Genomic DNA, 27,583 nt, shown 5'->3' with positions numbered 1-27,583 from the left:
TAACATAAATAGATTAAATAGACCTTAAGACAAAACAAAACTGAAACATCTCAAACCAGATCCAAGGCGATTATCCGAAAATTCTTTTTCATCAGATATCCTTATTATTCATTATTTATTTAAACAATGGGGGTTGAAACCCTCGCAATATTAGCCGGTACCCCCGGGATGGGATCAGATCGGGCTAAGAACAATAACGCACTTAAATACTCTGAATTATTGATCATGGTAAACGTCTTCCGAGGGTAGGTCTTCAAAACTTTGTTTTATTTGAGGATGTTAAGTTTGGTTGTTAGTTATGTTATTATAGTAGAGATCAAAAGCTTTTGGAATAATGATAAGCATATTTTTATTAATAGTCATAAAACTTGTTTAGTTTGCAAGCTCTCCTATTTGTGTTCTTTGCATTTATTTTATCTCGCTGTAAATGAAAATTGTGAAACCTCCGCGAAACAAGGTGTTAATTTTTTTTAACCAGGACTTAAAAAAGTCTTAATAAATATTATTCTCGTTACCAGGCAATCATAAAATGAAGCAGTAACCGAACAAAATGGACTCGCCCGTTTCATCGCAAGACGACCGAGACATCGAGGTGAACGTGGTCTCCGGCGCAAGCAGCCCCGACATCACCTCCTCACCTTCTAGAAAAGACCAGAAAAGTCCCTTCTATGAGTTGAAGAAGGACAAAGAAGAGAAGGCGACTGGATCAGCTCCGTATACCAGTTTTTCTATCAGCTCTATATTGAATAGAGCAGAGCCGAGAAGAGAATCCAATGTTCTGGAAGCGGCGCTGGCTGCTAATCACTTTGGAAGTGCAAATGATGCTATGTTGTCCAGGTGAGAAATGTTTTTATTGATCTAACACATTTCATTATTTCTTTGAGCCAATAATCTGTAGGGGAGAAAGGAAAAAGGAAAACGAGAATTTTACATTTTTGGAAGGTCTGGCTTGAAAAATACTGATTCAAAGGTAATAAGACATGATTTCTCCATCTTTTAGTAAAACTTACAAATATAGATTGCACATATAAGAGATTATTCTTGATAGTATACGAAATATAAAACATATCAAGATCTAAATTCTTTAGGCAACGAATTTTTAACTCTACATTTCTTTAACTCCTAGTAAAGAAATCATACCCGAAACTGAATCTCGTACAAACCGCAATATGCGTGGGTTTAAACTCGATAATCTATTCAGGATAGTAACTGGCCACTTGTTTGGTCTGGATAATGCCAGGATCGATTGTCGGTCGACCGACGCGTTTGTGGCAGACTTAATCTCAGATAAATTGCGCGTTCACACGGGATAGTTACTGGACTCGTACGTCTGCTACTCGAGTTAAGTAGGTACGAATACTTAGTGGGTTCCGTGAGTAGTTCAATTCACATTGGCTCATGAGAGAGACCAGTGGAAGAAGAGTGGGGAGGCCTTTGCCCAACTTAATGTATGTGAAGTAGAAAAGCGTGTTTTGCAGATATTTTATTTTAACAATTTTAGTCAACCATTTACAATTTGTTCAGAGTTGTATTCATTAAGTTAATTAGCAAGAAATTGTATATTTCCTTAATTTCTCTTTCTTTTTTTATAAAATAAATAACAAATATCGTCAAAAATAAAACAGCAGACCTCCACTAAAGTACTTCAGCTTCTATCACCGGCCAGTAACCAACGCCAGTAGCTAAACAGTTCAAACGCAGCACAGTCCGAATAAGATCGTTTTAAACCTAGCTCGCCTCAGTACAAGTTTAGCGTAATATCCTAGTCTATTAACTCTCGACCAGAGTTAACGAGCTTCAGATCGATTGACGAGTTAAAAGGGCTTGCCACAAGGCTTATTATTAAGAATCTAAGTGGATTAGAAATGTGTTTCGGAGGAGTAGTTGTTTAAAAGGTATTTAGAGTATATTTTTGAGATTTGGGACGTGTGTGATATTCATTTGTTTATTTCAATGAGTTAGGTGTTATTGTAAAAGTAGTTTTTTGATGGATATGGTGGTGAATAGGTAGAATAGGATATTATTATTAAAATATGATGTAACGGTTTATTCACGCGTATTTATCGGGATTGCCATAAAATAAGTGCAATAAACATGGAGTTTTTAAAACACTTCTTGATCAGATTTAACATCAAGCTATTGGCCCAGACTAGCCTGGGCTACGATGACCCATAAAAGTGATAAGGTCAAATAGACAGCAGCTAGATCCAGAAAACGCTGATCCCAAAATAGCCCGAGATAAGATTAGACAGACGTTCAAATTAATTTCATAAAATAAATACAAGAAAAAACAGATCTCAAACTACATATATAGTAACAAATCACAACCAAAATCAACAAAAAACCTATCTAAACACAAAACAACACAATCAAACTAAAAGAACACATACAAAATCCACAATGACAGCCTAATAAACATCTTATACCCTTCCCAAGTCATTGCCTCGCAAACAAGAATAGCCGACGTAAAACAGAATCCCTACACTGCTTAAATACGGTCGGGCCCATTTAATCAGCTGTCTTACAAACCAGGCCTTTTATCTACGACCCTAAAGCTGCCTCAATAGAGAAGTGACAACAAATTACAATTTAGATGACTTGACGTTTCGTTGACAAGATGGCTGACGTTCTTTGAGTTTTTGTGACGTTTGTTGCTTGTTTTGATTTTATTATTATATTTTAATCTTAACATACTGTTATATGGAAAAAAAATGGCTGTTGCTGAATTCAAATGTGTCCAAATACTATTTATTATACATACAGTTTTTAATGCGATATATATATAGTATTTAGGCTATATACCGAAATTAGTCTAGTTAGTTCATTCACTGACGTGAATTATGATTTTAGTCTGGGATGAAAACCAGAAATAAAGACTCATGTACAAAAAAGATCTCGCTATTAAAATAACAAAATCCCCACGAAAATTCAACATCTGTGAGCATTTTTTTCGCGCCTTTTCCCTCTTTCCCCATCTTAATTTACAATGGCGGGACATTTTGTTGGCTGTGTAAACGATCTGTCATTGTCTCCATCTTCCTCACAACTTTTTTTATTTATAATCTGTGTTATCCTTGTTTTGACGCCGTGCTAATTAAGTAAAAAATACGTTGTCAAGTCACAGATTAGACGAATTGGGGTGAATAATTTTGTATAAGCCATTTCGGCTGTTAATTAACTAAATGGTTTTGATGTTAATTGGAGTTTTTAACGTGAATTTGTTGAATATTCATACGTCCTAGTTTTTGTGGGATTAAACGATTTATTTTTTTGTTGATCCGGATTAGTAGCTGCTAATTGATGTTGGTGTAATTACTTTATCGTTGTGTAACATACCTGGTAAGTGAAAAAGATTTTTATGGAAATTTTAGTAAACCAATTGGTATTTCAGTGAATAAATTGTAGAGTTTCACAAAATACAGATATGGCCACACAATATATGGTGGCTATTAAATTTAACGAAATAACGAACCTTTATCGTAGTCATTTCTCAGGTTTCCGTGAATTTTAGACATTGAAAGAACCTTTATCGTTTTGTTATTCGTTTACATGTTGCTGATGTAACAACAATTAATAATAAGAATAAAAATCATTTCTCAAAAACAGTTGGTAGAGTCATAAAAACGTGTTTGTTTTCCTTAGTCTAAATTACAGAATCCTTAGTATCACAAATCCAACTCGTATTGTCCGTTTTTATATGTTATACAACCTTAATACCAATACCAAACCTTATCAGGAAACTAAATTTCCGTTTTAGGAGTAGGCTAGCACCCTCGTAACCGGGACAGGGTTGATCCCATATTATGTGTCGCTGGAGTTATTTACGATGTTCCTGTATTCACCCGGGATTTGCAGGTTTAACCGATATTGATTTTTATATTCACTGAGGTTGAATGGTTTTGTTTGATGTAATTCGGAGGTATTGACTATTTTGGGCGGTATTGTTGATCTGGTGTGAGATCGAATATGGGTGATGTTGGTAAGATGTTTGTTAGACCTTTGATGGTAGTTCCTAGAACCTTGCTTAGACTACAAGGTGCTGGATTTCATTGGTAATTTCCAGGAAAAATGTCACTAGTTCGTTGTCCATGTAATAGAAGATGACTAAAAGGTTTCATTTGTTCGGCAAAGTCGTTTGCACTTCTTCCAATCGTCCCAATGATTAAGTAAAACGTACCAAAACTAATATAAGCGAGCCCCATTTCTTAAACTTTTAACACAAAAACATAAGCGTTGTAAATTTTGACCTTAAAAGAATACCAACATAAATTCATTAAAAAAAAACCAGCGCAGCGATTTCAAAACCAGAATGAAACAGACTTAACAAGATACCAGTCTTACCAACATAAGTATTGGAAATGTTCGTCGTTTTTGCGCGGGGTAACGAGTTCCCCCTCCACGGCTAATGGGGTAAGAGCCGACATCTTGAATGCGTCCCCGCGTCGATCTGGCCACTTCCAACAGCGTTAAATGTAAATAATTTAATGCATGGCGTGTGGGCCAAGTTTTGAGCGATAGCGGAGAAAATAATTGAAGTTTGGATGGAATATTTCATGTGGTTTTGGGGGCTCTGTTTCATATCAGATACTTATGTAAATAATGTAATTTTAAAATGCTTTGTTTTAGTTAATACTCTACTAAACACCTAGTTTGTATAGCACAGATTCGCAAAGGATCAAGAGGTAAAGATGCGTTGAGTATTAGAGCAAGATGGCAGACTTTCATAACAGAAAAAAGAAATCTACAATACGCATTTGTAGTCTGTAACATGAGCGCAGTCAATAAAACGTACAAAAATCTATTCAGCTTTTATAATAATAATATTATTCATTATTATTCGAGACTCTACCTAAAAATATCTCTTTTATGACTTGTACCACACTCGCTCCTTCGTCTATATACAATCTTAGGTTAGGGGAAGCTTACCTACTTATTGGTTTAGACGATTTCATATAAGGGTGTTTTGATTTTTATAAAGGAATGCTCGGCTTATGTATCGTGGGGTAAAATGTATCTTGGGGGAAAGTGCTTACCGTCTCATACCTGACCGGTTTCTTTAATATTATAAAGAGTTGGGAATGTTGATTTTTTTTTTTTGTGTCTGAGAATTTCATTTGGTTTTTGTAAAGGTTTTTTTAAACTTGTCGTTCATTTTTTCTGTGTTTTGAACTGACATGACCATGATTATTGAATTACGGTTACATTTCCTAAAAAAAAAACAGATACATTTTTTTTAGATGGAATCTTTTTTAGAATGGAATAGGTACTGATTTTTCAATATTTCAACTGCGAAAACAAGAGCAGTTTTGTTCTTTATGTATTTTTAAACAGTCAAAGATTCAGGTCCATATATTCTGTCACAGTATTAGTCAAATCCTGGCTACATGATACTAAAAGGACGTGACGTACATACAGAATAGCTTCGCTTCACAATGTAACGCCTATGCCTAGATGAAGAGCTGAATAACGATCATATATTCTAAGTGATGGCTAGACTTGGATGCTGTTGTATCTAGATCTTAATGTTTGTGTAACAATAGGTAGTACGATCCTGTAGTCTGTCTTAAGCTTGCCTTTATGGTATAGTAAATATCAATGAAGTTATAGCATACAAGAAGATGTTGTAAACAGCAGTAAGATTCAGTATGCATTATAGTTTCAGGAGACAGAAAAATGAATGCATAAATGATGAAATTCCTCTACTCTCGCTCTCGCTTTTGTAAAAAAACCTTCGTTGTAGAACATTTTTTGTCAATTATTCTAAGAAAACGAGGTTAGTAAACCCGAGATTCCAACTATTGGAATCTGTGTCTGGCAATGATCAATGCCTAAAACTTTTCTACATTCATATTCACAGAATTGGGGCGTACATAGTCGAGCATTAAGTATATGAATCTAAAAAACTCTTATTTGGCCTAACGACTCATAAGACTTATTTGTCCATAATATTGTAAATGGTAAGCATGTAATTGTGCAGATGTAGACGTGTGCATTTCAATACAGATACAGACTCAATACACAGCCGCCAAACAAATCGATAGAGTCAGTGCGAGTTCAGCAACTACAAGTTAGTTGCAAACAAAGCCTATTGTACGAAAGCACCGAGAGCGCCGCCCCGAGAGCCTTCACTTACACCGCACACTATCATCTTAAAACCTGAAATTGAAAAGACACGCTTTTAAAGGCATACCCTATCTGTAGTAACAAAAGAACCCCGTCTCTGAACGGACAACGGATACAACTAAACACTTTAACCCATAAAAAGGTAGCACAAACGCTATTATTAGTAACAAGTGAAAAGTGTTTCTCGACGTGCGACGGCAAAAAGAATAAGTGAACGCTGCGCATCGATTTTTATACCCTCGGCGGGAGGCGGGGTTTGTGAGTGAGCCAATCAGGGCGCGGTGTGCCGACCAATCAGACGCCGGCGTTGCGCTCCGTTTCAGCGCGTCGTTTTATCGTGTAATGGAATTTGCGCGGAGTACGTCGCCGGGATTACTGCGTAATGCGGAGCGACCGACTCTCCTTTTTTAGATTTCACTTCTTATTGATTTTCGTAAGTTTAATGGTTTTGAGACTATATCGGGTTTTGTATTAGGAGTTAATTGGATGGTTTAGCTTATTGTCTGCTTAGTAGCAGGTTATTTTGGGGTTCGTATTTATTAGTCCTTCTACACACTGATGGAACTGAGATTCATTAAAATAACATTTGAGATTAAATTATACTATAGCACAGCTTATCGAATATTTCTTATATTTTCATTACAATCTACTTACAAACACAACAATAATTTAATTAAATACTTTTGTTTAAAATTAAAGACTCATTTCAAGTACCTCTTTAAAGAAATTCAATATTCATTTTGTCAAATAACTTTCATAGACACGAAAATTAGCAGAAATCATACCCATCTACAAAAAAACTAAAGAGGATCTGAAAGAACAAATCATCATTCAAGGGCCAATATATAAACACCAATCTCTTACCCCAAGTGAGAGTAGTCTACAAAAGCTTCAAAATAAGCGCTATACGAATATTTCCCCATTATACTGTACCGATAGTTTTCAACAATAAAATATTGTCGATAAAAGACTCGCAATCGTTATTGTTATTCCGAGTATCGATACAAAATAAAACTTGCAGCGAAATGGGGAAATATTGAACATTGTAGTGGTGGGACAAGTTGAACAAGCGATGGGGTAATATGGAGGTAATTGTCACTCGCAGAGGGAAGAGTATGATTAGCAGTGATAAGTGAACTGAAAAACAGAATTGAATATTTTTTTACTGACATACATAATGATAAACAAAATCAAACACAAATAATATAAAAATCTCAAGCGGTTTGTGAAATCAAGATTCCAGTGTAGATATTTGCTCTTGCTACGGGTTACGGCGTAGCGCGTAGTGAGTTGTAGCACCGTAGCACGTAGACCCGAACAAATGTTACTACAGATCTTATCTTTTTGTGCATTTGATTGCACTAAAATTTTAACCACAAAAAATATTGGATTTTAATATCCCAGGAAGTCTAAGAGCTAATGATTTTATTAGAAAATTATGTAGTTAAAATTTTCTCACCTCACGTCACACTCAATTTTAAAACAAGGACACACCACATTTTAATATTTTTAGAACAACTATATATTTACCTTCAACATCTCCAAATAAAAAACACAGCCAACAAAAATCATTCTAACTAAAAGTAAAAAACCGTCCACTAAAAATCGACAACCTAGCTCATCACTAGCGGGAACTATACCGTCCCCGGAGCGTAGTGCTGCAATCCTCTTTGCCAACAATCGATATTTATACGTGGCCCGCGATCGCTCGGTAAGCGAGAAAGCTTGTTTTTAACAATAGGGACTACTCTAGAATCTAACATTTTCCCGCGTTTTCGTACAAAGTGATTTATCGCCTCTCTTGCTTTATATTGCTTTCTTTCGAAAGTGCCAACGTTTGTTTTAGTCACGCTTTTTTTTCTCTGTAAAAAGTTTATTTGATTTAGGTACAAAGTTTTTTTAGGGTTGCTTATCTAAAGGTTAAAAATCGATGGATAAATAAGTAAGTTTGTTACTGATGCACCGGTTACCGTCCGTCTGTCAATCACTAGGTCGTATCTCATTAACCGTGATAGCTGAACGTTGAAATGTTTGCAAAATGGGACCTTGGATAAGAACAAATAATATTAGTAAAAATTGAGAGTAATTTATCTGTACGAAACCGCAAGTGTCGCAAATTGGACTGAATGATTGTGTCTCTGAATTTTCTGTTAATTTCGTTAACTGAGGCGTTATTTCAGAATATGGGCGAAGTCTGTTGATATGCGTCACTTTTTTGACATTGATTAGTTAAAAAAATCAATTTTGGTTTTACACCCTTATTCCTGATGGCTTAAGTGTGAATTTTCGATGAAGTATCGGCTTCTTATACAGAGTTTTTGGATAGGCTTATGACAGTTTTAGGGGATTGCGACGCGGGTAGTGCGAGCATTATAACGTGGATAATATTACCTAGGTTATATCAAGTTACAGATAAAAAACTCTAAAATTGTCGTTTAAGTTGTTTCGAACATTACTAAGATGAAAATAATTATTAAAATTTTGTGGTGGGTCAGTGGTTGACTTCCACAATCGATTGATGTAGATTAAATATCCTTTTATAAATTATATTGATGTCAATTTAAAATACATCGAACTTCTAAGATTTTTTTTCTATTTATCATTGCCGTACACAAAAACATAAAATATTTTTAATATATGTCCCTTATGTAGCAGTCAGCGCACGGCATGATAGGGTTGACGTATCCATTGGGATAAAAACCGCCAATTTATTCAATAAATGATTAAAAAAATGTCCCGAGCATTGTTAATAATTGAAAGTTTTTCCAATATTAATACTTATGTGTTGTTACAGATTGGGTCTGATATCACAATGGAGTGCGCTGGCGGGCCGGTACGGCGGACTAGTGCCGGCGCCGTGGTACTGGCAGCGGCCGCAAGACAGGACCACACCACCCAGAGGTGAATACTTAACTCTATAAACGTTATTTCGCACATACCCATCGGGATTGTCCGACTAGTTTCAGATCCAACCGCAGTCTCTAATAAAGATCATCTATAAGTATTGGATGAAGAAGATTTGATTTACTGTCCTTAAAAGACTCCGGTTGAATCTGAAACAAACAAACAAAATACAGGGCATAAAAATTCCCACGCAAGAAACCTACAGCAGAAGTCGATTAGAACAATCAGATTTCCCAAAAAATTAAACAAGTTCAATAAGTCGTTGTTTTGCTATCGGGTCACAGAAGAGATTTGATCCCTTTTATGATTAAAAACCAAACTCCAATTCCTAAACGTCACTGAAAAAACTAGCTGTTTAAAAATCACGTTTACTTATTTTACGGCCGTTATTTTGTAAAAGACTTGCTAGTCGCACTGCCATGATCCTAGATTATTTACAATGTCACACATTCCAGCAATAGACTATCATCAATCTGTCTAGACTTCTAATTAGCTTATTTTAAAAGTTCGAAATGGACAGTTTACTTACCCTTTACCATTATTCAAGTACTCTGGCTGTAAGAGAGAAAACGCCGCAAAAACTCCTCAACGTGATCCCAAAATACGTTGTGCTCAACTTCTAGCCTTACCAGATTCAGCTGAATACAGGTTTTGATAAGCACTTAACTTGTTAATCATTATGTTTCTACCACACGTGGCGAATATGTTTTCAAAACCAGCCTGAAATAAGTGAATAAGATTTGTAAAAATTACCAAAATCACAAGTCTTTAAAACTAAAAAAGGTTTGTAATATTTATTTTCATTGTGCAACAAAAATTATTAACAATGAAACCAGAGCGAATGTGAATTAATTTCGCCCCATTCGCCAAACTAATCCAATGTCTCATAACCAACCCTTAGTTAAGCTAAAAGCCCTCCAAATGCCTAAAAGCTTCTCTATTTTCCCGCGTAATTACAAATAACTACATAACCATTATTGTCTATTACCGCGCACAGATAATAAATGATGTCAGCGAGCCACCGTAACAGATTAGCGCACTAGTGGGGCGTCCCTACCTAATCGATTCTACTCGATGTATCGAGTTACGAACGTGATTTTGGTGTCAGGTTGAAACGGATTAGTGATGCGTTTTGACAAACTGTTAGAGTAGCTTTTGTTTTTGTTGTAATTCCTATTTTGATGCGTAGAAAATGTATTTAGGTAGCAATTTTTTTTTTAAGATTTTTCCTTTTCTTCATAACGGAGAATGTTTAGTAAATCTCGTTGCTAACTAAGAATGCAATATGGTGTGATCAAAATATAGTTTCACCTACATCGAAAACCACATTTGACTCAGACAATATTACAGTTTAATTAATTTCTTTCTTTCAATTTTCTTTCCTGCCACAAACGTATCTCCTTTCTACCGTGCTCTGTAGTACCACAACTAACATGAAACCCGCATAAAGGCCTCACAGCTACGCATACATACGTTACCTCTAAACAAGCAATCACCATTACATGCTCTCCAACCCCACTCGTCCTCGCTTTAATTTCCCAAAACCCATCTCACTGGCGAAACAAAAGCGACGCCATTTCACGCGGTCCAAACCGACCGAACAATGCTTTTCTGCCATCACAGCGCAATTAACAACGGAACAACAAACGTCTAGCCATCTCGCTCCAACTCGCGACATACCGTATACGAATCGGTTCGCGCCAAATGCGGTGTCGTTCTGTTAGTGATGTCGCGCGGTCGTTTTAATTTTCGAATGCGGTTTATACGGAACGTTGTTTTGTTTGATTGCTCGGTTTTTGTGGGTGTATTTTTTTTTTAATTTTTGTGATTATTGACTGTGGTACAGGTGTGGGGTGCCAAGATCAAAAGATGTTTTAAATGAACATCGAGTGATGGTTGTAAGCATTTTAGATTGTATTAATAGATATCATGATTCATTGTATTGTTAAATGGAAATTTATAAAACATGTGGAAATAAGAATAAACTCAGACTTCATTTAAGAAACTTTATTGTCTTGCCTTTAACACAAAGAAGACATTTATAATCCTAATTTAAAGCTTGGGGTGTCTTACATAAACATAGTTTTTGAATAAAAACATCCCGATTTTTATCCTCAAAATACAAATATAATCTGTACCACGAAGTCCTAAGTCTGAATAATGTCTCCGATAGTCGCAAACTGGTAAACTGCTTAACTGGTAAGCGTTTGTGTAAACAGCAAGCGAGCGAACACAGGATTACTTGCAGGGCTTCGGAAATCAATGCAAATCACACATCAGCACCGACCAGTGTAGCTTGACCCCTCGTTCAACCGACACAAAAGGGAATCAAAAACACAGACACGTTATAGTTTTGAAAGTTTGTTTGTTTGTTGCTGTCTTACAAACATACGGACATACAGACATACCCACGCTCTTGATAATTGACGAGTACCTTAGTTCCACAATTTAATTTCTATTCATAATAACTTCTATGCTTTTAACCGACTTAAAAGAAAGGAGAATGTTTTCGATTCAATCGGTTTTTTCTATGCATCTTGACAATATAATACTATGGCATAGAGCTGGTCTGATGCTGGAGTCGGAGGCTAGCCGTAGGCGCTGCGGAAAAATATACCATCAATTTTAAATTCGTTTGAATTCTATTTTGGAATACTTGGATCGTAAAAAAGGCAAAGAAGCTATTTTATATAGCTTATTTTTTAATTTGTCAACCATTTTTTTATAAATATTACCTACCTTGGTTGATAAACTTAAACTTAAATAACTTATTGTGATAGTATCTACATATTCTCTTTGACAAAACGTATTTAATTTTTAATTATCCCACTTGCGGTCTAAATACTGTATTGAAAATAGCCATTGTTATGTAAGCAATTAACAAGAGCTTTCAAATCAATGGTCCATTCAATTTTTGCAGCTTAAATACTGTCAAGGCAATTTGAACTTTGATTTCCTATTATTAAAGCGAGTTTTACAATGCAGTTATTGTTTTATTGAAACATAAATTGTCGATATTTCAAAGGATTGTTCTATATTTGAATTTGCTAATTAATATAGTTTTTTTATGTTTCTTTTTAGTCGGGCAATTATGTAGGTTCTCGGCCTCTAGGCCTCGTTACTTAAAAAAAACAGTCAATTAATTGTATGCATATATAATTAGACTTTGAGAAACAATAATCACTAATTATAATTTTCTATTAGCATTGAAATGAATTTATAGTCGAGCTAGCTACTTCATTAAAAGACTCGTAGCATGATAAAGCCAATTAGCATTCTAGTCTAAATATGAAGTAATTGAAAGACCCATTTCGATAAAATTCATTAGCAGCCCAATAATAGATTCAAGATTAATTAATTTTACTAATAGATTAGTATAGAAACTAATGTGTATACCATCAAGGAACTATTTTTTATCTGTATTTAAAACAGCTTGAACTTAATTATTTTTTTTTACTCTTTAAATTGGTATTCCAAAGCAAATCTAGAACGTATGTTTATAAGGATCTTAATGTATTGGCAAGAGTCGCTTGAAAATTTAATCAATGGTCTAATATCGAAAACCGTTATAATTTGAATAACAATCACTAAGTCATCACAAATGACAGTTCGGTAAACTCCGTCAATATTCGTCTAAGGTCGTTTAAGTTCGGACAAACTCGGCAGAATTCGCCTGTGCTCGGCAACATTCGGAATCATTCGGCTAGTTTAAGCACAAGAGCCCCTATACAACATTATCGTACTAAAATCCGTCAAATTGCCCGATCAAAGGCGTCGTACGATTAGTATTGGATTAAATCAAGTAACAGTAATTGGATATCTTTATTCTATTTTTATTTGTGGCCGCATGGAATCCTTAGTAAAAATCCGGTGTGATTTGCTTAAGCTCTATTGACTTTACACAGTGTTAGCTAAGCAATAAAATACATTTATATGTGTCTGTAAGTAGGTTTATTTAACTGTGTTACTCAATTGGATTGAAACTATGGAAATGTCTGACCTGTTAGCATTCGTTTTTGACATTCATGTCTGTATCTAATACCTGTGACTATTAAAAAAGCTACACAAATATGTATAACCTAAAAAATAAGTTGAGTAATTAAGGTATTCTTTCGTATCAAACACTGGTACTTGACTAATTTGGTGAGACATTACACGCGTAAATTCTTCGCTAATGTACGCTTTGCCCTGTTAAAGTGCTGCCACTAACGGCTGTTTCCTTGTTACAGAAGACTCTATCAACAATGAGGAGGGCTCAGCGGGCGGCTCCCCCCGCGCCCGCAGTCCTGCGCGTGCGCCGTCACCTCCCTCCCCCTCACGCTCGTCCTCCCGCTCCCCACGCCTTCACCCCGCACTCTACCCCCCGCCACCAGACGCACAGGACTCCGACCCTGACGTCGACGAGTCCGACGACTTCGACAAAGACGAAAAAAGAGACCCGAACGCCAACTTGGGCAAAAGAAAGAAGAAGACCAGAACCGTCTTCTCCCGGTCCCAAGTATTTCAACTGGAACAGACGTTCGATATGAAGCGGTACCTGAGCAGTTCCGAGCGGGCGGGCCTGGCTGCGTCACTACATCTGACGGAGACACAGGTGAAGATCTGGTTCCAGAACCGACGGAATAAGTGGAAGCGGCAGCTGGCCGCGGAGTTGGAGGCAGCGAACATGGCTCACGCGGCGCAGCGGTTGGTGCGGGTGCCGATCCTGTACCACGAGTCCCGGCCGACGTCGATGCCGCACACTCCGATGCCGCTGCACCCGCAGTTCTCGGAAGGCGTGTACTTCCCCAGCCAGCCGCAGCAGCCGCTGCAGCCCCTGCCCCCCTCCCCGGTGACCTCTCGCGCCCCGCTCTCTAGCCTCGTGTAGTGTCCGCTGGAGCCCGCGCGCTCGGACGACGGACAATACTAAAGCAGTGCAGGATCAGTGCATTACCAGTGCAGGACCACTGCAGGACCAGTACAGGACCAGTGCAGGACTAGTGCGGGTCCAGTGTGAGGTTAGTGCGGTGCAGTGCGGGGCTAGTCATATTGAGTGTTGATTGCCAAATCGTTCAAATGTAACTTATATATTAACTTTTAAGTCGGTTTAGGAGTGTTTGGGCGTGTTCCGGAGGGTTTGAAGAATAGGTAGACTTGTATGGACTTTAAAAAGGGTACTGTACGTTTGGTGATGTTGTTGCTCAGAAATTGGTTGAAGCTGCATAAGCATTTATAGTAGACTCACGAATTCCTAGCCAATATATTGTTGAGTTCAAATTCACGACGGGTTGTGTTGAAAGAGATTCTCCAACACCAGAAAAATATCTAATCGGAACACGCGCCAAACATTTTATTTACATATTAGATAAATAGCAACGATATCTATGTACTAAACAATTACTGTCACACATAGAAAATATTTTTTTTTATAAACTATAGAATATTCGACGGACAAACTCATTTGTGCAAGTTATAATTTTGACGTTTAAAAATGTCATTTTTGACAGCTATGTGAATTATTAAGCGTCCCTTTATGTCTAGTACATAAATATGGTTGATAAATATAAATAGTATAAAAATTTGACTACATGTTACGTACAAAGATCAATGTCATTTCGTATTGTATATTAATGTAAATAAGAATGTTTTAAAACCTCCGTGTATTTATTTATTCAGCTATAAGTTTTGTAAATAATAGCTATTGAAAGAACTGAGTATTCGTTTGTAATTGTAAGATGTTTTTTCTTTGTCTATCTAGTCGCTGGTTTAAAATTTCGTTGTCTGTTTGATCAAACAATGATTTATGGCTGAGCCATAACCTATCCGCCATTTTTTTCTACTCATAGTAATTCGACATTCAGACCTGAATTGTTGAAAGGTGTCAAATTGTTGTCTATGATAGAAAAAGTTGTCAAACGGATAGGTTATTGAAATCAGTCGTTAGGGTACTTGTAAACTTTTCCAAAATTACTTTTTAAATTGTATTTTCATTAGGGCCGTAAATTTGTAAAATGCTTCGATATCGCTAGCTTATTAATTAACCTAAAACTGGATGCAATTTTAAACATTGCGAAAATAAAATTTAGTCAAAATATAAACAAATGCTCAGATATGTAAATAAATCGTTTAGATACATATATTGTGTTATTATTTTTAAGTAAGTTAATCTCATTGAAGTTTGTTTTTTAAAATGTATACAGAAGAATCGATTGTTTTAATCGATACTTTCGTTTACGATAACTGTGTTGCCATGTTGCTTCAATGTAATTCTGTAATATTGCTAGCCTAAATAAATACTAATTAAAACAATGCTTAATTCTAAAATATTAATGTTATTTATTGATAGTAGTTGAATGATCTTCGTAATTGTAATAATTATGCTGTGGAGAGGCGAGGAAATAAAACGAGTATGCAAATAATGTGTTCTTTATTTTATAAAGTTATCTTTAAGACGGTAGTGAAATCTCATGGGAGCTTTAATTCCCATTATAGGCAAAGTAACAATATGTCTTGTTTGAAGGCATATGAACTTTCTTAGATATAATGAGGTCTACTGACGAGCAACGGAGGAAAAAACCGTGAGGAAATCTGGATTCCAATTTTTTTTTGTAGATGAATATGACAGCTAAACGTTCAAATTTTTTGTCGCCTTTTACTCCGATACGGCTGGACCAATTTCAACAAAATTTGGTATGAAAAATATCTGAACTACCTGGATTAAGCCATAAGCCATCTTTGATCATAATTCACAGTAATCGAATATTAATATTTTATAAGTGCATTCAATTAATTAAATAAAACAAAACTAAACAACTAAATTCACAACTAAATTAGTGAAATTAAACTGCGATTACTGTCGCGTGTTCACTTATCAACCAATCGGATTGTCGGATGTTTGAGGTTAAACGTTCGCACGCGCCGTGTAACGTCACTTCCGGTGAGGGAGCCACTTCCGGTCAGGAACATTACCTACAAGGGTTTTTAATTTTTAATGTTGTAAGGGAATGCGTGAAAAGTGGAGTGTTTCAGGAGTTTGGAAGCTGTTGTTAAAAAATGATACCGGTCAAACAAGCCAAATTTGCCAATATTTATTATTTGGCTGGAAAGTTGATTATAAATGTTACCATAAAACTAAAATTGATTCTTATATTAGAGGATTTGTTTATAAATTGCTTTTGGGGCAAAGATACCTTGATTGGCAAAGTTGGCTTGCTTGACGGTAATTAAAACAAATAAGATGAAAACTGCTCTTAACGCCAACTGACATTGAACAAGGGCTGGTTTCGGTCTTTTAAAACTGATTAGCTTAAAATAAATAAGTATAACGGAGAAAAGTTATCGATAGACAATCAGACGTGGATTAAAACGGTAAGTAGTACTTATTCACAAGTTCATGTCCGAATACGGACTCTGTTTCTATACATACTTAGTGGTATGATATCAGACCGACAAGACCCAAAAGAGATCGTAGAATCTAGCACCTCTTTTAGTAAGCAGTGTAAATTAAGGACACGTAGAGAGTACACGGCGTGGAACAGCGTAGAATAATGTAGAAGAATATTGTACAGTTCGACTCGCTCGCCCGCCGCGTCTGCTCATGATTAAGGACTCCGGTTGGGTCCGAAACTAGTCGGGCTACATCATTGTAGAATAGCGTAGAGCAAAAAGCAAAGTATTGCTTTTGAGAGGACAAACAGAACTGACGTATCGTAGTACGAACTGAGACAAGGGGTGTTAACATTGCTACAGTTACCGAATTTTAGATCTAAATCGCTACGCTTATGAACTTCGGGAAAGAGAGTTATTGTTAACGGAAACATGAAAGTTTTATTTTGATGTAAGTTCTAAAACGATAGGGGTCACAGATATAGTTGTCTGCAAGAAGAAATCGCTGCCCCTGTTTTTCAACTTAATGTCGGAGGGATCTGAAAAGTTGCTTGATAAACATCTTCAAAGTTTCACGATTTACTTAACAATAACAAAAACACTTTTACGAATTACGATGTGTCAAATAAACAGCACACCTTAACGATAAAGCATTAAAATAAATAAATTTAATATATCTACCAATTATTTAATTATCAATTACAATATAAAGGTAAACGAATTACAATAAAACAACCAAATTAACTTATCTACGTTTCACGAACGAATTAATAAAACACACTCGATGAAGTTATTTTCACTTGCAATAATTTCCACATCTATAATGCCGTACAATTTAATCAATCATCAATTTTAATTAATACCAATGATCGCCATTAACTGACCATTCGGATATATCAATTTAATTAAGCGATTCGCTATATTAATTCGATTATTACTCGTCGTAAAAAACTTACGAACATTCAGTTTTATCGCGCAAACGATGCGGTGTCACGAACGGCCGCCGTAACAATAAAGCAATTTGGATTTTATCGTTAAGTAATAGAGATTACATTGGTTTATCACGACAATCCTCTAATTACCGTCATGCATCCCCGGAAACGGCACGCCATTCTGTCATTTTTATTAAAATGGACCTTATTAATGCGCGCTATGATAGCTTTTCAAAAGATTGCGGTAAAATGGTAATTGTGTCATGTTTTAGGTAGAGGAAAGTGAACTTTGAGGGTTTGAATGTTACGTTTTGTTTTTGGTATGTTGTGTTGCCAGCTACAGCTTTATTAGATCAAGTTAGTGCGTCGCGGAATCTCAATTTAATTAAAAATGGGTGTTTATCGCACGATCGCGCGTGCCTGCAAGTGTGGCCACGCTCCGATTGTCGTTTCGCCGCGCGCCGGGGATTTTCGATGTTGTTTTTATCAACTGTCACTTAATTATCGAAATTGAATTTGGAACGCGCGCCATGTTGACTCGCGTTTTATTATGTGCAGCTGTTTCTTTGATTTCTAATTTGCTAATGACGGTTTTTGATGAGTACGTTTCTTAAATGTGGTTTATTACATTGGTACCAAGCACCGACGACTAAATTAGCTCTTTAATGTTTTTATAATCATGATATTTCAACCTACATTTTTTTTACAATTTACTTTATCGCATAGTTAAAACTGTCCTTTATTACCCCCTCGAGTGTCATATTGTTTACATTAACCTTTTAATTGCTTAAAAGCGTCCAAAAAGTCCACAGTATCAATTAATAACATGTTAAGAGGTAATTTACGTGAACTGTCAGTTATTGTAACAGATAACACGGCACGCGGACATTAATAGCGGGCTCGGTGTCACCCGCCATTTTAAAAACATGTCGGAAAAAAATGGAACTAAAAATGACAGTCAAAATGCATAGAAATTTAAACTTTATTGAGTTATTGACGAAGATACTAGCGCCAATGAACATGGCATAATAACTTTGTAGTTTTCACATGTTTGTTTTTAAAACTTGTAATTATTCAAATTTGGAACGGCAGATGCGTTTTAACGATGTGTTTGTCAAGTTAATCATTTGAGAAGTATTTAATGTACCTAATTTGATGAGAGAATGTATTCGGACTTAAGGACTCAAGGAAAAAATTGTTAAGAAATTCTCTCACCAATTTGTATAGTTGAATGCAAACTAAGAGCACTAAATAGGAACTGCAAACCGACGCAAAAAAAATATGTAGGTATCTGTCTATCTGTTGTTTGTTTCATCATAGCTCCCGAACGGATGAAGCGATTTTGATTTCAATTTTTTTCTTTTATTATTGTTGAATTATATGTGAGTTAGACATCTATATCTACACTAATATATAAAGCTGAAGAGTTTGTTTGTTTGTTTGAACGCGCTAATCTCAGGAACTACTGGTCCAAATTGAAAAATTATTTTTGTGTTGAATAGACCATTCATCGAGGAAGGCTTTAGGCTATAAACCATCACGCTGCGATTAATAGGAGCGAAGATACAATAGAAAATGTGAAAAAAACAGGGCAGGTATAAATCATAACTTATATCTTCTACCCACGGGGACGAAGTCGCGGGCAACAGCTAGTTATATATTGATAAAATCCATTTAAAAGTTGTAGGGGTAAAATATTATTACTGTATTTTTTGAAATTTTAAGTTTAATCTTTGTTACCACTTATTTGAATATAGCAGGATGGATAAACTTTTGATTATTTCTCAATTGGACTTGCAATTCACAAAACCGAGCTTAGTTACAATGGCCAAAAACTTTCATAGATTCATCATGTCTGTCCGTATGTCACAGTCATTTTGCCACGGACATGCATAAGTAAAGGGTAAGTAACATTTGGACCACTGAAGGGTAATTAATGATCTGTAAAAAGTGAACTTTAACAATTATACAAGGTAATGAGCCGTTACAATATAATACTATAAATAATTAAACAATTCATAATAGTCAGGAGATATTTTGACAACAACCCTTGAGTGTGATATAGGCGAACCTATATTTTACCTTTTTTTTAGGGTTCCGTGTAGAAACAGAATACAGTAATAGTGTAAAAACAGAACCCTATTACGGAGGTTCCGCTGTTCGTCCGACCGTCCGTCACCAGGCTGTATCTCATGAATCGTTATAGATAGACAGTTGATTTTTTTACAGATGATGTACGAGTATTTCTGCTGCCGCAAAAGAAGATTTAGAAAATAAATGAAGATTTAGATAAAGAAAATATGTTATGATCAGAAAATTATTGCAGAGTTTGTTTTTCTTTAAAATATTTGTACGAAACCCTCTGTGTCAAACTCCGATGTTCTACCGCATTTTGGCAATTACCTCAATAAATTAAGCAGAGGTTATCTGCGTCGAAGATGGTGTGATGATCTAGTTAAACACGCGGGGCGCACGTGGCTAGAGATCGCAAAAAATAGCGAGGTCTGGAAGAGAAAGGGGAGGCCTATCTAAAATAGACTACATAAAAATAAGCAATGACTTAACAAATCTATAGCATCAACAGTCCGTTAATACAAACGAATTCTGACAACCAATAGCTTTTAGTTTTCAACCATTATTGATGTCACTTATCGCGGTGTTTAAAATCCTAATTAATTTCATTAATTAGTACATTTTAACGGCCGATTTTGTGACGAATGTATCGTTAGTAAAATTCACGTTATTGGATGCTTTCGCTTTGTGACTAGTAATGTATCAGCTTTATATTATCATTGCCATTATAAATAGGAAAATCTAAGGTTCCCTCCATGGAACTCCATGTTTTTAGGTACCAAATCTTCTTTTTCCAGACCTTGTTCAAAATTAATTGTCTTCAGCAAAGCTTATGTAAGTTTCACCCTATTTTTACATTCTTTTACATGATAACAATTGTAGAACATTAACAATATACAGGCCCTTGGCTTAATCTATTTAAAAACCATTTTAGTTTTTCTTTATCAGCTGCATAATATACAGGATGTTTGAAAGAAACAAATGTCAATATTCATAATTATGAGATCTCTGGGCATTTTACTGTGTTTACTGTGATTTTAATAAACATGTCTAAAAACATAATTCCGCTTAAATACAAAACTGAAATCTCTCAACTATACGGAATGTATGATACCAATATGCCACAGGGGCAGGGGGTCAAAAATGCGAAATAATAACGAACAAAGATTAACTTCTGTCTATACCATTTACAATAATTGATCAATACACTTTATACGTCTTTAATATAAAGTTGATATGTTTGTAATCGCTGGGCGTGTACCTAGATATACAGTATGTTATATAATAAGTAATGTAATACAGTGTTTTAGTAAATAAGCGGCGGTAACGAGCGAATGTCGTGCAAACACCATGTATACAATCGCCACACTTTTCTAGAGCGTTAAGGGCAGACTACTTTATTATGTTAAATGTTTTAATTCTGTTTTTGGAGGAGGATATAAAAAAAAGGAAATAAAAAAATAACTATTTTTTTTTATTTGACTGCACGGATATCTGTGTACTTAACACGTGATTGTAAACAGTTGCTTTGACATCCAATACATTAAGAAATGACCAGAAGTTCTTTTGGAATCATAGAATCATATAGCTATCATCATTCCCCTGCCTTTATCTCAATCATTTTATTTGTGGTCGGCGCACATCTTCTTCCATACCGTTCTATCTGACGTCATCTCACAAGAAACACACTTCGCAGCCATATCGTCTTTTACACAATCCATCCATTGTTACTTTGGTCGTCCTCTTCTCCTACATCCATCCACATCCATGCTCAATGCTTTCCTCACCACATGACCAATACATGATAAAAACTATTTTTTATCCTGTTAAAGCGAAGAGTATAACTTAAAAACTGAATGAATAATCTTAGATTTATTTTTTATTATATAAATATTTATACCGATCATGACTAGTCTCCCCCTTAAGGTCGGCGCAGTAATTTTCACCCACTTCTAATAACTCGGAGTGGTTCTATGCGGCTCTCCGACGATCAAGCCATTACGAGCGGCTAACAGCGACTGCACACACACTGTGAGCAAGAGAAGACAGTCAGACAAGGAAATAAGGTTGTTAACAAGACAAGACAGTCACGTCAGAAAATTGTTTCTAGCTAGCTTTAAAAAAATTACATTTAAACGTGATGAGGATGACGTCTTTCCCATTGGTAATTAATTATTTCGTTTCATTAAGGTAGAAAGATCTAATTTTTACTTTTGCAAATGCAATACAAAATAATGGTAACTCGTATGATACAAGAAATTTGATTAATTGTCTTAGTTTAATTCTATAGTACTGATATTACAGTGCGTCGGTTGTTCAATTTGTATTTTAGTTTGAAGAGAAATAGTCAAAAACAAAATCCCGCAGATTGAAAAATAATAAAAGTGGTTTAAGTCACCACACCAGGGTCTTTGTCTCCACCAAGAAGTCTTAACAATCATTATTATCATATTTAGCATAATACTATGTAAATCCATAAATGTGATTCTAAATGCCATCCAAAATCTGTCTTTATCACATTACACCTGAATCAAAATATTTATTATTTTCTTCCAAGTGAGACTCGCTCGCCAGTCGCCACCTCAACTCATAATAAAGGACTCTGGTCGACCCCGAGACTAGTCAGACAATCCCCATAATTGATGGTGAGTAAAACCATTCTTAAAAAAATATTGTCTTGCATCTCGGCGTATGTATAGTCCCTCTAGCTTTGTTCTATTAGTGGTCAACATAACAATTGTTTATTGACTATCGGAGTTTAATGCGGCCTTCATAATCTACGCCACACCCGCGTTCAACGTCCAATCATTTAACATATAAACTTGATCTTTATAAAGACATTATTTCTAGTCATTTTTAATAGAACTGCTCTTTTTAAGGTATTTTTAGTATGAAAATTTGTCTATGACTAATCAAATCAATGATTCAGAATGTAAAAATATAAAGGATATTATATTTTCAGCCCTCAACGCCTGAAAGCTATCTGTGTGTCTGTTTTTAGAACTGTACCACTTAAACGGAAAAGCTGATTTGGATGCGGTTTCTTTTATTTGAAAGAGCGTTTTCTAGCAATGGCTCCTAGAATTCTCCCAAAATTGGTCCATGAATACCAAGATAATAAGCTCTTTTTAAGAAGGGTGTTATAAGATATACCTCTACGTATGTGGCTCCGTCCGTGGCAGTGCTCTATTTGTTTGTTCGCTCAGAGTATACAGATAGGAAATGTCGACTCCAGCGCAGCGTTCTCAAAGAAATATATGTTATAGTGACGATATACCCTACCTAATATAATTTCATTTTGCTGTAGTCGTCATTCAAGAACCTCCTTGAATCCATTAGTGGTTCCAACTATTTCCTCCCAACCGTCAACTCTAACCCTCCTCCCTCTATATTGTCACAACTCGCAAGTTATCACATAATCAACTCGTGCGCAATTTAACCCGAGCCTACCAAACAAACACGATGGCCTGAAGACCGTTATTACCAACTATCGCGCGGTTAGATCACTAATTCACTGATGCACGATAATGAATTTTTGGGGGCGAAGCGTGCGCGGGCGCAGGCCGGTCGTTTTAGGGTTGGCACGCTTTGGTTCGTTTTAATTGTTTGAATGTTTTAAGTTGAAATGTTGTGTTGTGATGCAATGTTTCAAATTTAAGTTTTTTCTCTTTGTAGAGATTTAATAGTAACTCATGAATTTAACTTATTTAAAAAGTAGTTTAGCTCTTATTTCTAGATACTATTTTTAAATTGTCACATTATTATTATTTTTTTTACCCTTTTGTATTTTTTTACATTTTATCTCAAAGGTAACAAAGATACTATTTCGCTTATACGTGCTTTTTGTTGTATGTCTCAAAATAACACATAATAATTAGTCTAAACAACTAAAGAACACTCACTCACATACCTACATACAATAAAACAAAAGATCAAAAGATCAGCCGATAATATCTAACGCATTAGCTTAAGGGCAAACATCTTGCGAAACGGTAAGATTCTCGGAAACCAAAACATATGGTGGCAACCCTAACGAGAATATTTCGACTTCTAATTAAATATCCCGATAAAAAGTACAAAGTTAAATTAAAAAACATAATTTTAAATAATTTATAGGGGATCATCACGGCACTCCCGAAAAAAAATAACATTATTTTTGTTAATAATTAATTAAAGTTTGCATTTTAAGTGATGTTTATGTAAAAAGTTTAACATGTTTTGTTTGACGTTAATTTGATTCAATAAAATTAATAATTAATGGCTTCTGGTTATAAATGTCTCGTCGTGGCCTCGGAATGTACCACCTCTCGAAGTGAAGTGCGAAAGCGAGATGGCACGCTACAATTTCTATAGCTGTGTCTCTTTCCCTCACCACGTTGCCTACTGTATTTTGTCACGCTCTGTTTGGCTAGTATTTGCATGAGTTTTCGTGAATTCGCATCATTATAATTATGTTTCGTATCCGTTACATGTTATACAAGTATACATGGTTATTTCATTATCAATACTTAATCGTCGTGGATATTTTGTTTTCCCTCATTTTTTAGAAGACTTTCAAATGAGTTTGTATATAAATTACTGGGGACGCTTGTGGTGACTAGTCGCTATCCTTGGTATAGACCGGTCAAACAAGCCAACTTTGCCAATCAAGGTATCTTTGCCCCAAAAGCAATCTATAAGCAAATCCTCTAATATAAGAAACAATTTTAATTTTATGGCAATATTTATTATTTGGGTGGAAAGTTGATTATAAATGTTACCATAAAACTAAATTGATTCTTATGTAAGAGGATTTGTTTATAAATTGCTTTTGGGGCAAAGATACCTTGATTGGCAAAGTTGGCTTGTTTGACGGTAACCTTATTAATTTTCGGCCATAGTTGCTCCATCATCCTGGAATACTTGTTTATGTTGGTAAGGTCTCTTGATAACCTAATTTTACTACTTACTTCTTTTGTAAAAAGATAAGGAGCAAAAGATAGGAAAAGATGGGAAGCGGTTAGCAGCGGACAGAGTGTTGTTTTCATCTTGAATAGCCTGAGCCTGCTTCCTTCTTTACTGCTGATTTAACATAACTGTTAATCAAAGCAACATACTTATCGTACACTTTGTTTTTTTTTTAATGCGGACAACATCACATACATTGTTCTGAACCCAAAGTAAGTTGCTAAAGCACTTGTGTTATGGAATTCAGATACAACGAAGGTACCACAAACACCCAGACCCGAGGCAATGTACAAATGTGAATTTTTACATTGACCCGACCGGGGATCGAACCCGGGACCTCAGAGCTAGCGACACCTTGAAACCGGTGCGTACGCCACTCGACCACGGAGGTCGTCAAAACTTTATTGCGTTACATATGATATTGTTGATAGTATTTTCCGTAGTATACGACTGCATTCAGTAGATATGTCAGGTTAGTTAAACTCCTCTTTTGACTGGAGAAATTCTCATGGATTTCCTCTGCCCTGGGGAGAGGCGGACAGATATGCTGGGCCCCAATTCTGCTATTTACAATGGCCGATGAATGAATGGAAATTGGATTAAAATTGAAATGATTCCTATTCTTTTAATCATTTTTCCAATATAATAATTGGAAGTTAATTGTAATGACCTTGAGTGTACCGTCCCGTACTGAATTTCCAATTATTGTATAGAAAAAAACTTAAAATAATACGAAAATTGTCATTTTAAGCCAAATTTCGTTAATTTATCAACCATTGTAAATAGCAGAATTGGGGCCCTGGACTCTTACAGGCTAAAACCACCGGATTCCTTCACCCTACCCTTGTACTTGAGAACAATGGATCAGTATGTACGCTACCGTAGTACATATATCTATAGTATTCTTTCTTAACTGTTAGTTAAAAACACATTTATATTTCCCTTAAAAGCTGTTTTAGGCCACGTTCCAGTTTAAAATGATAATCAGTACAATATATCTTGTACCCCAAAGTTTTTCTAAATAAACCAATTAATATTCGTTACATGATGTTACCCGATGTTTTGGTGCGCCTGAATATATTAACATAACTAAATATACATGTGACTCGAGTTCAAATATGTTTTACGAACTTATAATATAACGGGAATATCCTAAAATTTAGGTTTTTTGATGATTTCGGACAAAAATCTAGTTCTACAACAAATAATCTACGAAAAAATCTCTATGGAATAACCGACTACCTATTGACTAAAGCTTAAGTCTGATTGGATCGCTATAATGTATAAAAAGGAAAGACAAGGTAAGAACAGATAATCTACTGCCATCTTACCCACTTACCTATTAAATTCTTCTAACTCTATATTCAGCTAAACATGAAAGTCTGGAAAATCCAAAATAGCTTCGAAAAAGGCTTCACATAAGCAACGTGTATGTCTCTCTGTGGCATTATAGCAACTAAATTGATTGTGAGATTCCAATTCAGTTATGGATTAAAGGTGAATGTTCTTAGGCATATTTCATAAAACTCATTGGAGCCATTTACAAGTCAAACACACATCATCACATTTAAAAGCCGTGGGGGATTAAAAGTTCTTGCTGTCAGGGTTTTTTTTAATTTTATCTTTTGTCTACCTCTTTGCACCTCACATAAGTCACATACCATCTCTGGATAAAGAAAAATATTCTACATTCTACATCCAAGCAACACACATATAAATTTTGATAGTTACTATCGTAAGAATGGTTCATTATTAAATGATACAACGGCTTACTCACGCGTATTTATCGGGATTGCTCCACTAGTTTCAGACCCAAGCGGAGTCATGAGCTGACGCGGACTACGAACTCCGGTTGGGTCCGAAATTAGACTAACGCAACATAAATTATTCTAAAAACATTAACAAAGAAGTATTCCAAACAATTAAGGGTGCGTTTCAACTAATGCGCAACTTATGTAAAGTTGGCGCACAAATCCAATTACGCAGTCATCGCGATGAGAGATAACGGTTGAAACATGCGTTACGGTGCAGTGTGACGCCGGCTTTATTGAATGATTAATTGTAGTTTATGTGTTTTTAAGTTGAAAATAACAGAATTTTAATTTTTTAAGACGTAGGACGTACAAAAATTAATATTGAGTAAGTATTTATAGACCGTTTAATTTGAATCACTTCTATTCTAAATATCATTATTAGTTTCTGGCAAGAGTAAAAACAAATACTGGCAATGTCAGGCTTTGGACGACTGGCAATTTTAGAAAAAAAAAACAGAAATATAAGGTAATTAAATTGCGACTTCGATGTGTATTGTTTCGAGAGCGTTAAAAATATTACACCTACTAAGAATAGCAGCTTTAAAACCACAACACCTAAATAACAATCATATTAAATTTCTGTATCTCACTAATACGGAAACATAAAAACTTATCGAGTGATCGATATAACACTCGCGGCGTCAAACTTACGACAATAAGCGGCCATCTTAAAAACATACGATTCCTATTACAAAATCCAGCAAGCGTGGTACGGCTGGCCGTAAGTGCTGTCAGAACTAAACTATTTTAACGGGTTCCGTACCATTATACGAAAATAGGTTTTTGTGACTTTCTGTTTATCCGTCAAGGCTCTTTTTCTCAGAAAGATCATGATAGATGTAGAAATTTCAAATAGTAACTAAATAGCACTGAGATCATAGGTCCTTTAAAGCCTAAGTATAAGGTAAAATGGCTTTTTGTTTCGCATTTCCATTCGCAGTCATGGAAAGGGAATCAAAATCCATTAGTAACTTTCTAATAAACCATAAAATGTGACGAATTTATAAAATTATATCAAGTCCAGCATCTCGCTTCTACATTAACAAAAACGCTGATTAAAGAGTTCATAATACACAGTCGTTAAATAACTGAGCAGCTCCACCGCAAAAACCTCAACCAATCTAAACAATTAATTAACAAAATCAATTAACGTTAAACCAAACACTTCAAACCTAAACCAAATTAACCAATAATACAATGGAACAATTGTTAACCGAAGTTCAATTTAAACCACGCTTAAATAAACTCGGATTAAGCAAATTAACGAGTTTTAATTATGATATTGCACGAATAATGATATTCGTTGACAATTGCTTGATTCGCTTTAAACCAGATTATATTTATTGTGAATAACTTTTTGATTGTTTAATGAGTGATGTTTAAATTATTTTCGGATTATGAAGCCTACAATTGCTGCAATTGTGA

The 27,583-nt window shown here is 35.5% G+C and overlaps 1 protein-coding gene across 2 annotated transcripts; it reads left to right on the top strand.

Moving 5' to 3' along the window:
• The first annotated feature begins 434 nt into the window (after positions 1-434).
• Positions 435-15,074, top strand: LOC113495383 (homeobox protein Hmx-like). Of its 2 annotated transcripts, XM_026874076.1 has the most exons (3): positions 435-837; positions 8,918-9,024; positions 13,257-15,074. In XM_026874076.1, exons 1-3 carry the CDS (start codon positions 551-553, stop codon positions 13,892-13,894), a joined length of 1,032 nt encoding a protein of 343 aa, XP_026729877.1. In that variant the 5' UTR covers positions 435-550; the 3' UTR covers positions 13,895-15,074. The 2 variants fall into 2 exon arrangements, 1 of the variants encoding a protein (XP_026729877.1); XR_003400715.1 differs by lacking the exons at positions 435-837; positions 8,918-9,024 and adding an exon at positions 12,775-12,968 and having other exon boundaries at positions 13,257-13,332.
• The last annotated feature ends 12,509 nt before the right edge of the window (positions 15,075-27,583 follow it).

The sequence above is a fragment of the Trichoplusia ni genome, chromosome 6 (genome assembly GCF_003590095.1).
Source record: "Trichoplusia ni isolate ovarian cell line Hi5 chromosome 6, tn1, whole genome shotgun sequence".
Lineage (NCBI taxonomy): Eukaryota > Metazoa > Arthropoda > Insecta > Lepidoptera > Noctuidae > Trichoplusia > Trichoplusia ni.
Note: the sequence above shows the minus strand (reverse complement) of the source record. Positions and strands in the feature narration are given on the sequence as shown.

What these genes read in the sequence shown, in the direction of transcription:
- LOC113495383 (XM_026874076.1), top strand. Translation starts at nt 551, where the DNA reads ATGGACTCGCCCGTTTCATCGCAAGACGACCGAGACATCGAGGTGAAC. An exon ending in AATGATGCTATGTTGTCCAG is followed by an intron (nt 838 to 8,917) that starts GTGAGAAATGTT and finishes GTGTTGTTACAG; the next exon opens with ATTGGGTCTGATATCACAAT. An exon ending in CAGGACCACACCACCCAGAG is followed by an intron (nt 9,025 to 13,256) that starts GTGAATACTTAA and finishes TCCTTGTTACAG; the next exon opens with AAGACTCTATCAACAATGAG.